The 13,536-nt window shown below is 33.9% G+C and overlaps 1 protein-coding gene across 1 annotated transcript in view; it reads right to left on the bottom strand.

Moving 5' to 3' along the window:
- Positions 1-381: 381 nt before the first annotated feature.
- Positions 382-13,536, bottom strand: part of CDH19 (cadherin 19, type 2) — a 32,171-nt gene continuing 19,016 nt past the window's right edge. The window contains exons 2-3 of the mRNA NM_001099181.1: positions 4,725-5,025; positions 382-1,449 (exon numbers count right to left, since the gene is read on the bottom strand). Of these exons, the coding sequence (NP_001092651.1) occupies positions 1,141-1,449; positions 4,725-4,919 (504 nt within the window). The 5' untranslated portion in view covers positions 4,920-5,025 and the 3' untranslated portion in view covers positions 382-1,140. The remainder of the gene's footprint in view (positions 1,450-4,724; positions 5,026-13,536) is intronic.

Genomic DNA, 13,536 nt, shown 5'->3' with positions numbered 1-13,536 from the left:
CACAAAAAATTCCTAGAACATGTTTGATCTATAACATATGTTTGCTGAAGAAGGAAAAGAAAAGAGCTAGGAGGAAAAGGAGGAGGAGGATGAGAAGGATGGAAGGAGAAAAAGAAATATATCACTGCCTAGTGATCAGACAGGACAATATTAATTCATCATTTATATCTAAGGATAATTGGCCTTGATATATATTACACAGCTAAATTTGTTTATGCTGGTGTTAAAAATCTATGTTCTGAATACATGTAGAAATGGGTCTTTAAATTGCTAGTTGTTAAAGAGTGAAGAATCAGGAAAGTATATATGGAATTTACATTTTTAGACATGCTGGATAATGAATCTAATGTTCAGATAAGGCAGTTTTAAAGCACCTTAGCATAATTTTAAAAATCATCTTTATTGAATCACACATAAATTCAAGTTTATCACAATTAAATACATTTTATGAAGTAAAATTTATATACTATTTGTTGTTTTGTTACAATTTTCTGACAAAGAAAGAGTGGATAAATTTTGTATGATTGTATGATAATTTTCCCCATTTGGAAACAAGTCTGATTTCCAAGGCAGTCAATTATTATATCTCATGGAAAGCATTTTCCTTTACAAGTATTTATACTTAAAGTATTTATTAAAGTGATATTGGGTTTGAAAAAGAAATTAAAAATGGATGAGGCTACACAAAGATCTTCAACTGTTTTGTTTTTCGTTTTCATGATCCCTTGTTTGGGTGAAATATAGATTTTTTTGTCTTATAAAATGGTTTCTCCTATTTTTAAATGGAGATGATCTTATATGTTTTTTTGAGATTCAAAAATATAGTTTATTTTGGAAAGTAAATTCTTATATTGAAGAAAGTAATAAGTGAACAAGTTAAAGAATTTCATGCATCACTGAAACATGTTTAACCATTCTTTATTGAAGACTGAAATTATATTTTAACAAGACAAATTACCTAATAATAAATAGTATCATTGCTTATAAAATGTTACTGTATAGTCAAATTTTTCAAGTATTTTACTTAACAGATTTGCAGAAGGAAGTACCCAGGTAGAACTTTAAATAATTCATGTTCAAAACATATGCTTGAAATTTTAAATCTGTTTTCATTGTTAACAGGTACATCTTTGATGTAAATTAATATGCAATACCTTCTGGAGACATCTCTGGTACAATGGCCTCATAAGGTTCATCTAGGAATTTTGGTTCATTGTCATTGATATCCGACACTCTGATGACAAACTCAGACTCAGGTTCCACAGCCCTTCCAGTAGTGGTGTCGATTACCTGGGCTCTGAGAGTGTAGAGGGACCGTTCCTCTCTATCAAGCTTCTGTACAGCATAAATGTCACCTGTTCTTTCATCAATAACAAAAAGACTTTCAGCTCCAACTCCCAAAAGCTTGTACTGGAAAGAGTTGTTTCCATTGTCTAAATCAGATCTTAGCTGCAAGTGCAAAGAGAGATAATTTACTATCTAGATATGTTAAAATAGATATATTTTAACTGTTTCATTTTCATGTTTGTTAATTATTCTCCAAACTAACAACTTCATATAATTCCCATATTGTATTAAATGAGGTGAAATGTTAAATTTAAGATTAAAATCTATCACCAAGAAATTTCACTGTAAAGCAGTATACAAATTTTATTAGTCTAAATAGATGATTCCAATTAGAAACTATAATGATTGAAAAACAAAGTCTCTTTTATACATTATGCACAACACAGTCGGTTCATGTTTACTCAGATGATTACTTTTTTAGTCATTAAAACCATAATCTCAAATATTTATATTAGATCGGGATCTAGAGACAGTTAAAGAGATAATGACTTACATAAATTTAAATAGTGATGTTCTATCTCTAGGCTAAAAACACATAGAAGACATGGAAATATTAGTAAGAAAATTAGGGAGCATGTTGAGACTATGATAATAATCTCAATCATCCATAAAATCTGAAAATTGCTTTATATTAGTTTTTTCAATTAATCCTCATACTAATATTGTGAAATACATATTGTTGATTTAATAAATGCTTTGAATAGAGAAGAGAAGTGAGATTTAAAAATATAAAAACTTCCACAGAGTTGTATGGTTTGGGTGTCGAATTATGATTTGGATCAAAGCCCTGTTTGACCCCAGACCCTCGCCTACACAGCCCCTCCCCTCTTACAAATCACTATGTAACATGGTCTTTTAGTCCTCAAATTTAAGCCAGATTAGATCTAATTCTTTCTTTCCAATATAGTCCACTTAATTCTCAAATATACTTATTTTTTGGCTCTCACTAAATAGCTTATTCATCATAGTGTTAATGGAATTTTGAATTTTATATATTAAAAAGGGTTATTATATAGATAATACTACATGATTTTTCATATCTAACTTATTTTACATTAAGAGAAGAAGCATTAGACAGGAACCTCCTAATTATCATGAATCCATGGTTTTCTTGATTCTTTATTCATATTTCAATTTATGAATGTGTGTGTGTGCTCAGTCATGTATGACTCCTTGTGACCTCATGGAATATAGCCCACCAGGTTCCTCTGTCTATCTTATTCCAGGCAAGAATACTGGTGTGTGCATGTTCTCCTCTGTATATGGAATTTTCCAGGCAAGTATACTGGTGTGGTTTGCTATTTCCTCCTCCAGGGGATCTTCCTGACCCAGGGATCGAACTCACATCTCCTGCATTGTCAGGGGGGTTCTTTACCACTGTGCCAGCTGGGGAGCACTATTTATGAATATGCCCTTCTTCAAAGTAAGAGCTTCTCTGAAAATTTATATGGTTAACCAATAGACACAAGCTTAATTTCATAATTTTTCTGACAGCTCAAGGTACAATGTGTCATTATTCTGGACTAATTAATACATTTTTCTATGTGGGGAGAATATCTCAAGATATCAAAATGAACAATTTAATATTATAATGCTGTCTTGAATCATTGTTTTACAATAAAAGAAACAAATTGGAAATAATGAAAAAACAATTACAGCTTTTAAATTTTAAAGTCCTTTATTATTCATAAAAGTGAAGTCCACATGCCCTAATGATAAGAAATTAAGGAAACAAATGTATTTTCTAAAATAAGTATTAGAAGTGAGAAGAATCACAGCCCCTGGTTTCCAATATCATTTCAATATACTTTGAATATCAGGATGAAGGAAAGTCAGATTTAGTTATGAATAAATGCATTTCTAGTATATTCAGTTTAATTGTCATAGATCAGTGAGCTTGATCTTTTTAGGATTCAGATTTAATTTAAAAAACCATAATTTCAACATCTTCCTATTTATGTCACAAAATGCATGTTAAACACATTTCAATTTCATGATTATACATTTTCTATATTTCCATTCAAAACCATTTTTTCAATTATGTATTTACTATCAATTTGGCAAATCAATATGATGAAATCTTTACTTAATTGTGCTTCCAAATTTTAACTCCTTTTAACAAATTGATCAAAAACAAAGTGATTTTGGACATATCAGCTACATTGTCTTTTTACCAGCTCTGTCACTACAACATGTAAATATTCACTATTACTCTCTTTTAAATAGTTACCTGTATGCTGTTTAAGCCCAATGAGGTTGTTTAGAGGAAAGACATCTGTTAGAATATTTTCATAAATATTTTTACAGAATGAAAAACAAAGCTAAATGCTATATGAAAGGAGGAAATAAAAGTTATCTGTAGTGAGCAGAAGCAAAAAAAGAAACAAGAAAATGTGAATTAATCACATCACTAGTCCTCATTCTGATTGCACTGTTGTACTTCCCTTAGAGCCTTACCACTAAAAGTCAAAAAAGGCATGAGAAATATTACTTACACCAGATACACACACACACACACACCAATGACTGAAATTGGCCTAAAATCCTAACCGAGGTCATTGGTTGAATGTACTCATATATTTGGCTGATGGGCTAGATGAACTCATGCGGAATCCAGACAACACACTAACACAGAAGTTCTCCTGAAAGGGCTAGAAGGAGGGAGTTAATGAATTTTGAGTGCTTCACCCTTTGGGCCCAATTAAATTTTAGTGCTAGTTAATTAGCGGTTAAACTTATTTGAGTTCATTCATCCAGAGAAAGAGCCTTACAGAGAAGAAGGACATGATATTATAATTACCTCTGTTTAAAGAAAATCAAATAAGAATAAAAACTGAAAACATGAATAGGAAATGTTTTGTGTCATTAAGGACATTTTCTTAAAATGTTTTTATAGAGAGAAGTGAAATCATTATTCATTTTACTTCAACTTCACTAATCAAATGAAGTGTGTAGGTTCTTGAAGCTACATGACTGTAAAAGGATTTGGTATTAATCTATTTCATTAAAAATTAATGAGCGGTAAATCAACACCCACTTAGCATAATGGAAAATTCGGCTAAATACTGTTGGTAAACATTACTGTTGCTTTGATCCATTACCAAAAATAACACCATCAGATTTCCAGATGTTGATAAATGCTGCATTTTCACATGAGAGACCAAAGTGAAATTTGAAAGGCAGAGCTTTCCTTCTTCTTCAAGTTTTGAGAATATTTCAGGCGTTTGCAAATATGAAACAATCAGTTATGCTGTTGTTTGAGCCTTTCTAATAGTTCCACTGAGAAAATGAAAAATTCATCAAATACTGAAGCCTCCTCAACTCATTCGATTACGTTTACAAGGTTATTTCCAGTAGCACTTTCAGAAAATCAGTACCTGGCCAATGTGATGTCTGGTCTTATTCATTTCCTCTGGTACAAAAAACTGGTTCCACATCCAGCCACGCCTGATTCTCAAACGAGATCCCGCTGGGTGCCTCACCTCCTCTGTTTTAGAGTTTTCTGCTGCTATAATGCAAGGCCATAGGAGAGGAATTCCCAACATAAAAGGCAGCAATAACCAACAATTCATTTTGCTCTGGATTCCAACTGGTACTCTTCAGGGGAACTAGTGTGCTGCAAACAAAACTCTTAAGCTCTCTTGTAATATTTTCAACTCTTATGTATCTTCCATATTCCTAGAGAACAGAATAAAACAATATTTTGACATGTAAAAAATAACACTCTGTGGGAGAAAGTGAGGGTGGGATGATGTGAGAGAATAGCTTTGAAGCCTGTATATTATCATATGTGAAATGGATCGCCAGTCCAGGTTCGATGCATGAGGCAGGGCGCTCAGGGCTGGTGCGCTGGGATGACCCTGAGGGATGGGATGGGGAGGGAGGTGGGAGGGGGGTTCAGGATGGGGAACACGTGTATACCCATGGCTGATTCATATCAATGTAGGGCAAAAACTACTACAATATTGTAAAGTAATTAGCCTCCAATTAAAATAAGTAAATAAATAAATAAATTCTCCTGAATCACCTAAAAACAAAACAAACACTTTCTCACAGAATTATTGAAGGCAGGATAAAACTTTTGCATCTGTAAAAATGGGACAAAATATGCATTTATTTTCCGGGTAAGCTAGTTAATCATATTTTGTAGAAATAATTTGAATGGAACAATTACAAATTTCTGCTTAGTTATTGTCATAAATCTGCCTGAAGGTGGAAAAGTTGCCCTACCAATCTCCTTGACAGATAACCGGCACTGATAAATTTTTAAAAGTTTAACTCGCTTACTTTTTTCTATTTCAGTAAAACTCAAACTCCATTAAATCAACTATCAAACCAGGTGAAATGTGACATTTCTCTTTTTCAATAGAAATGTTTTTTCATTCAGTTTCTCAAATTATGATACTTTACATAGCTAATTAAATAGAAAAAAAAAGAGAAAATTCAGCTTAAGACCTGGGGGACTTAAAATTTTATACTGATTCATAATATTGATGTTATGAAATACTTTGTGAATAGAAACTCTAAGATATTTTTATATTGCAAATATATACCAAAGAAATGTTTTTCATCTTAACAAAGAAACAAAACCATTTATAGAAAATAAAATACAAATTACAGTGCTTGGGTAACATGGCTGAATGTTTCTAATAAGTAAAATGGAGATGAAAGCTATCTTTCAGTATTTAAATAGAAGGTGAGGGTGGGATGATTTGAGAGAATAGCATTGAAACATGTATATTATCATATGTGAAACAGATCACCAGTCCAGGTTCGATGCATGAGACAGGGAGCTCAGGGCGGGGGGCATTGGGATGACCCAGAGGGATGGGATGGGGAGGGAGGTAGGAGGAGGTTCAGGATGGGGAACACGTGTACACCCATGGCTGATTCATGTCACTATATGGCAAAAACCAATAAATATTGTAAAGTAATTAGCCTCCAACTAAAATAAATAAATTTTAAAAAATGAATAAAAAAAATTAAGACACACAAACAAGCCAGAGACTTTTCCATTTAGAACTTTCCGTTTACCTGACACTGTTCATACCAACTCTCCAGGACATGACTGGTAATTCCCAGCTTTAAATGAAACAGAATAACTTTGCATTTCCCATATGTATATAGTCTCCATATAACCAAATTGGATTTGTATGGGATTCAGTTCAGTTCAGTTCAGTTCAGTCACTCAGTCGTGTCCAACTCTTTGCGACCCCATGAATCACAGCATGCCAGGCCTCCGTGTCCATCACCAACTCCCGGAGTTCACTCAGACTCATGTCCATCGAGTCAGTGATGCCATCCAGCCGTCTCATTCTCTATCGTTCCCTTTTCCTCCTGCCCCCAATCCCTCCCAGCATCAGGGTCTTTTCCAATGAGTCAACTCTTCACATAAGGTGGCCAAAGTACTGGAGTTTCAGCTTTAGCATCATTCCTTTCAAAGAAATCCCAGGGCTGATCTCCTTCAGAATGGACTGGTTGGATCTCCTTGCAGTCCAAGGGACTTTCAAGAGTCTTCTCCAGCACAACAGTTCAAAAGCATCAATTCTTCGGCATTCAGCTTTCTTCACAGTCCAACTTTCACATCCATACATGACCACTGGAAAAACCATAGCCTTGACTAGACGAACCTTTGTCGGCAAAGTAATGTCTCTGCTTTTGAATATGCTGTCTAGGTTGGTCATAACTTTCCTTCCAAGGAGTAAATGTCTTTTAATTTCATAGCTGGAGTCACCATCTGCAGTGATTTTGGAGCCCCCAAAAATAAAGTCTGACACTGTTTCCACTGCTTCCCCATCTACTTCCCATAAAGTGATGGGACCAGATGCCATGATCTTCGTTTTCTGAATGTTGAGCTTTAAGCCAACCTTTTCACTCTCCTCTTTCACTTTCATCAAGAGGCTTTTTAGTTCCTCTTCACTTTCTGCCATAAGGGTGGTGTCATCTGCATATCTGAGGTTATTGATATTTCTCCCAGCAATCTTGATTCCAGCTTGTGCTTCTTCCAGCCCAGCATTCCTCATGATGTACTCTGCATAGAAGTTAAATAAGCAGGGTGACAATATACAGCCTTGACGTACTCCTTTTCCTATTTGGAACCAGTCTCTTGTTTGGGATTAAGGAAGAAAAATCCCTGAAGAAGGAAATGGCAACCAACTCCAGTATTGTTGCCTGGAGAATCCCATGGAGAAAGGAGTCTGGTAGGCTACAGTCCACGGGGTCACACAAATCTGGACATGACTGAGCGACTTCACTTTCACTTTCACTTTCAAGGAAGAAAAATAGTTTTGTCAGATTTAACAGTGCCCTAATCAACAGAAAAGTCATAAAATCTTTTTGAGTTAGGAGTTTTTCATATGACCTTGTTTGAATTTTCTCCACATATCTGTGATTGTCCCTGACAGATTTCTTAGGTCTTTGACTCCTGTTAGTAAGAGTGTTAAAAAAAGCTAATTATAAAGAACATACTGTTGTTAATGGGAATTCCATGGTTCCTCTCTAATTCCTTCAAGAAGATATATTCTTTGTTGTTTACTTAATGAAAATCAAGAAAAAAATTCACCTGAGGTAAAAATTAAAGATTAATTTTACCCTTATGTTCAATATTTGAAATTTTAATTATGTCTATTGCTTAGAAATGGATAAAATGCATATTTCTGATAGCAATGAAAAATGAAAACATTTGGAACAAGTACAGTTTTCTTTATGAAAAGATATTTTGTATAAATTTGGAAAACTATCACTAGCAGTGATATGTATTACAATGAGGTGGATGAAACTGGAGCCTATTATACAGAGTGAAGTAAGCCAGAAAGAAAAACACCAATACAGTATAGTAACGCATATATATGGAATTTAGAAAGATGGTAACGACAACCCTGTATGTGAGACAGCAAAAGAGACACAGGTGTATAGAACAGTCTTTTGGACTCTGTGGGAGAGGGAGGGGGGGATGATTTGGGAGAATGGCATTAAAACATGTATAATATCATATAAAAAACAAATCGCCAGTCCAGGTTCGATGCAGGATACAGGAAGCTTGGGGCTGGTGTACTTGGATGACCCAGAGGGATGGTATGGGGCGGGAGGTGGGGGGGGTTCAGGATGGGGAACACGTGTACACCCGTGGTGGACGCATGTTGATGTATGGCAAAACCAATACAATATTGTAAAGTAAAAAATAAATAAATAAAAAAATTAAAAAATAAAATGTCAGGTAAATACCATCATAGTTAACTTTATATTATGATATCTTCATACATTTAAGCATAGAATAGTATAACAAACACCATCATTTAGGTTCAAAATTATCAAGACATGATCAGTCTTGCTTAATCTGTATACACACCTATTTCCTGATATTAAAAACAATTTGAAATGTCTATCATTTTAATGATTCATTACACACACAAGCAAACTTGGACACACATGGCATATATATATATATGTGTGTGTGTGTGTGTGTGTGTGTGTGTGTATGTATGTACCCTTTTTAAAAATCAAAATTGACTACTAAAAATTAAGAATGTCTTCAATACAATCAAATATTCAAACAATACTCAAAGTAAAATTATTTAAACATATTTGAGTCAAGATTCAGCTATTTCCACACCATGTAGTTTGTTGAGACATTTGTTACATCTCAGTTAATCCACAAGACTCATCACTCTAAATTTAACTTTTCTTTCCATTTATGTGTTGAGAAAAGTTATTGATCTTATGGATTTTCGCACATTATGGATTTTTCTGACTGCATCCCCACAGTGTGGTTTAATGTGCTTCTTTATTTACTTTAAATTAGTAGAATCTTGATTAGATGCAATTTTACATATTTGTCAACAATACTCATAACTGATACTCTACATTTCATATTGCTTCATATCTGAAGGCAAACAGTTCTTACTTTTGTCATATTTTATTTCCAGTCTTGATGTGTTCTTGTTCCTAAGTTTCATTATTAGCTTCATGTACTGGCACTTGAATCATTTATTATGAATTTCCTCATCACTCTTCCCTTTAAAGTTTTGCCAGTTATTGGTGATAACTGTCTAAATCAAATATTTTAGTGATCGCATAAAGAAACACAACAAAGAACGAAAAAAAAAAGAAACTCCTAGAACTGAATGATGTAATATTTAAAATCAAAATGGTTATATCAAAAGATCAAACATTATAAAAGAAAATACCATTGATTTTAAATATTATTTTTTAAATTATTCAAATTAAAGTAGAGAGATAATAGCAGCAGCAGAAAAAATGATTTTTAACAATAAAGAGAATTTCAATAACTATGGAACAATTTCAAGTAGTATAACATCTATATCATTGGAGTCCAAAAGAGAAAGGAGAGAAAATAATAATAACCAATGGTTTTTCAAATGTGCTGAACAATATCACATTTAAAAAGACACTCAACAAACAAGTAAGAGAAAAATCATGTTATTGTAAAATTACTAAAAATAAAATGTTAGGATAAAAAGGGAAACAATGAGAATGTCCATTAAATGCTCATCAGAAATAACTGATGAAAAGAGAGTGACACATATAAAGTTCTGAGAGAAAATCCTTCAACCTATAATTATATATCCTTCAAAATCAAGGTAATATAAAACACATTAGAATTAATCAACAGCACAAATGCACTGTAAAACTATTAACTGGAAACTCTTCAGAATGAAGGACATGTGGACCAACATAAAATAATGAATTAGAAGGAAATATTAAATATGTATAGTAAATATAAAAGGCTATTTTGTATTTTTATTGATACTTTAAAATATCTACTATTTATAAATTAATAACAATATTACAGGGTATATAACATGTAGAATAAAATCAATGCTGATAATGATGAAAATAAAGGGATGTGGGAAATTACACTATTATTCAACTTCTTGCATTATAGATAAAGTGATGTAGCAATTGCTCACGTAGGCTGCTGTGAGAAATGATGGATGCACACCAAATTCACCAGAGCAATCACTAAAAATAAACAAAATGCCGTATCATGTGATGAAGAAAGGGAAAGTAAGATTCTAGAAATTTTTATTAGTGCAATAATAAACAGGAGACTGCAGGAGAAGAAGTAAACTCAAGATTGTATAGCAAATTCAACCAAATAAGTCACTGCAGTAAAATGAGATTAATAAAACACTACAAATAACATGCAGTGTTTGTCAGTTTGGAATTTAAAAACTTAACCCAACAAAGTACTAAACAAATCATGTAATTATAAATACACAGATAGGTTGTAAGGACAAGGAGGAGAAAAATGTACCATAAAATAATAATCATGTTAGCTGAAATGATGTATCAGTATCTCAGAAACAAGACCTCAAGATAAGAAGTATATCATCTGACATAACAAGAGCATTTATAAAGATTATAAAAGGAAATTTATCAAATAGGCCTAACATTCCCGAACATAAGTGAATTTAATATCAGAGCTTTGGAATACATGAAGCAAATATCAATAGAACTAAGAAGTAAATAGTTATAATTGTGGAGTAGTTAACACTGACCTCCTCTATTGAAATGTGAATTGAACAATAAAAATCCCTGAAAATTAAAAGCACAGTCAATCAACATAAAATAATTAAGACTATAGATTGCAGTACCAAATGGGATATAGTTTTCATGCACTGCTGGTGAGAATGGAAGCTGGCACAACCGGTGTAGAAAACAGGTTTTTAAGTTAAAAACTTAAATATACACCAGCCATATGAGCCAGCAATTCTATTCTCAGATATTTGCTCCAGATGAATAAAATTACACGTCCATGCAAAGATATTTATCAGAATGTTTAAAGCAGATTTATTTAAAATAGCCCAAATGACTACAAATCAAATGCCTAGCAACAATTCAATGTATTAAGCGTGGTACATCCACGGGGTGTAATCGTGCTCAGTAGTAAAAATAAATGAACTATTGATGCACAAAGTAATATCCCCAATAGTTATGCTGAATGAAAGAAGCTTGACAAAAGATAATTCAGATTGTATGTTTCCATCTGTATATAATTCTAGAAAATTCAAACCTATTACAATGACAGAAAACAGGTAAGTTCTTGAGAGATCATGGAGCTGGAGGAGAAGAAGAAGCAGGGAATACCAAGGGTCTTATGAGAAAATCCGGGGAAGGCAATGGCACCCCACTCCAGTACTTTTGCCTGGAGAATCCCATGGATGGCGGAGCCTGGTGGGCTGCAGTCCATGGGGTCGCGAAGAGTCGGACACGACTGAGCCACTTCGCTTTCACTTTTCACTTTCATGCATTGGAGAAGGAAATGGCAACCCACTGCAGTGTTCTTGCCTGGAGAATTCCCAGGGACGGGGGAGCCTGGTGGCTGCTGTCTATGGGGTCACACAGAGTTGGACACGACTGAAGTGACTTAGCATAGCGTAAGAGAAAATCGAGAAGTGATGGCTTTATTATCTTGACTGTGATGATGGTCTCACAGAAGTATAAATATGCCAGAGAAACCCACATCAATTTGAATATGTGTGGTTTGTTCTGTCAGTTATCCCTCACTGAAAGTGAAAGTGAAACTGAAACCGCTCAGTCGTGTCCGACTCTTTGCTACCCCATGGACTGTAGCCTACCAGGCTCCGCGGTCCATGGGATTTTCCAGGCAAGAATGCTGGAGTGGGCTGCCATTTCCTTCTCCAAGGGATCTTATTACTGCTGCTAAAAAAATCTGATTTCAATGCTACTCTCTCAAATCTTCCTACCTTTTCCTCCCGACCATTGCATCCAGAAGTCTGTTCTTTTGCACTCAAACATATGCATTAGGGCTTCCCTGCTGGCTCAGACAGTAAAGAATAAACGAGCAATACAGGAGACCCGGGTTCAATCCCTGGGTGGGGAAGATCTCCACTCTCCCCTTACCCCACTGTGTCCAAAAGTCTGTCCTTTTGCACTGAAACATGTGCATTACCGTATGTAAAGTGCCAGTGGGAATTTGTTATATGAGGCAGGGAACCCAAAGCCTGTGTGTTCTGTGACAATGTAGAGGGATGGGACTGGGGAGGCTTCAACATGTTAGTAGTTTGACAAAAAAAGTGTGGGGTTTTAAAAGAAGATATTGTGCTAGATTAAAAGATGTTTAAGACACAAGAACAAGTGTAAAGTGAGGTCATTGTCTAGACCTTGATTTGTATAAACACATTCTTATCCTTACATTTTTATGAATCTGTAATATTTAATATGAATTGGTTATTAGGTGATAAATAAAAATATTGCTAATTTTGCTAGTTGTCGTTTTTCTGGTCAAGAACTGATAATTTTTGGTCCTCCTGATAGTTAATATTCTTAAAATTGGTTAATGAGTATTTGCGCTGCATTTTCAACTGTATTTAAAACATATTTTCAACGATAAAAATAACAATGATTTATTTTATATTTGTAAAATCAATATGATGCTCAGAAAGTATTAAATATTTTAGTACCAGCAGTTGATGAAAATATACAAAAAACAGAACTCCGTAATAAGTTAATGAAATTAAAAATTGGGCAACCACTACATGGGCATACCAGATGGCTCAAAGGTAAAGAATTCACCTGCAGTGCAGGAGACACAAAAGACTCTGGTTTGATCTCTTCATTGGGAATATTTCCTAGAGAAGGAAATGGCAACCTTCTCCAATATTCTTGCCTGGAAAATTCCATGGACACAGGACCCTGGTAGACTACAGTCCACAGGGTCACGAAGGATCAGACACAACTGAGCACATACATGGACATGATGAAGATAATTTGTCCAAATTTAGTACATATTTAAAAGCTAGTTTAATCTATAATCTAACAGCTATTTTCTTTACCACTTTATATCTCAAAAAATTTTTTAAATTTGTCCACTTAGAGGCAAATATAAACGAATTATGTAGGAAAAAATGTATAAAGAATTGAAGTTCAAATTAAGGGACCATATGCTACCAAATGTTTCAAAATTATAAGATGATACATTATAAATTATTCTCATAAATTGGCTTTCTAAACTAAGTCTAGGAAAATAAAAATAATACACAGAATTTATTATGATAGTTAAGATGATAGGAGAAAGAGAAACCGGTTTAAGTTGAAGTTTAGAAATATCTGTGGCATTTTTCTCCTCTGATACAACCTAAAGCTATCAAAGCATAATATCCATTAAACCTGAATGACTGTTCTACCTTATGTTATTTTTTCAGC

Source organism: Bos taurus, chromosome 24, assembly GCF_002263795.3.
Source record: "Bos taurus isolate L1 Dominette 01449 registration number 42190680 breed Hereford chromosome 24, ARS-UCD2.0, whole genome shotgun sequence".
NCBI lineage: Eukaryota > Metazoa > Chordata > Mammalia > Artiodactyla > Bovidae > Bos > Bos taurus.
Note: the sequence above shows the minus strand (reverse complement) of the source record. Positions and strands in the feature narration are given on the sequence as shown.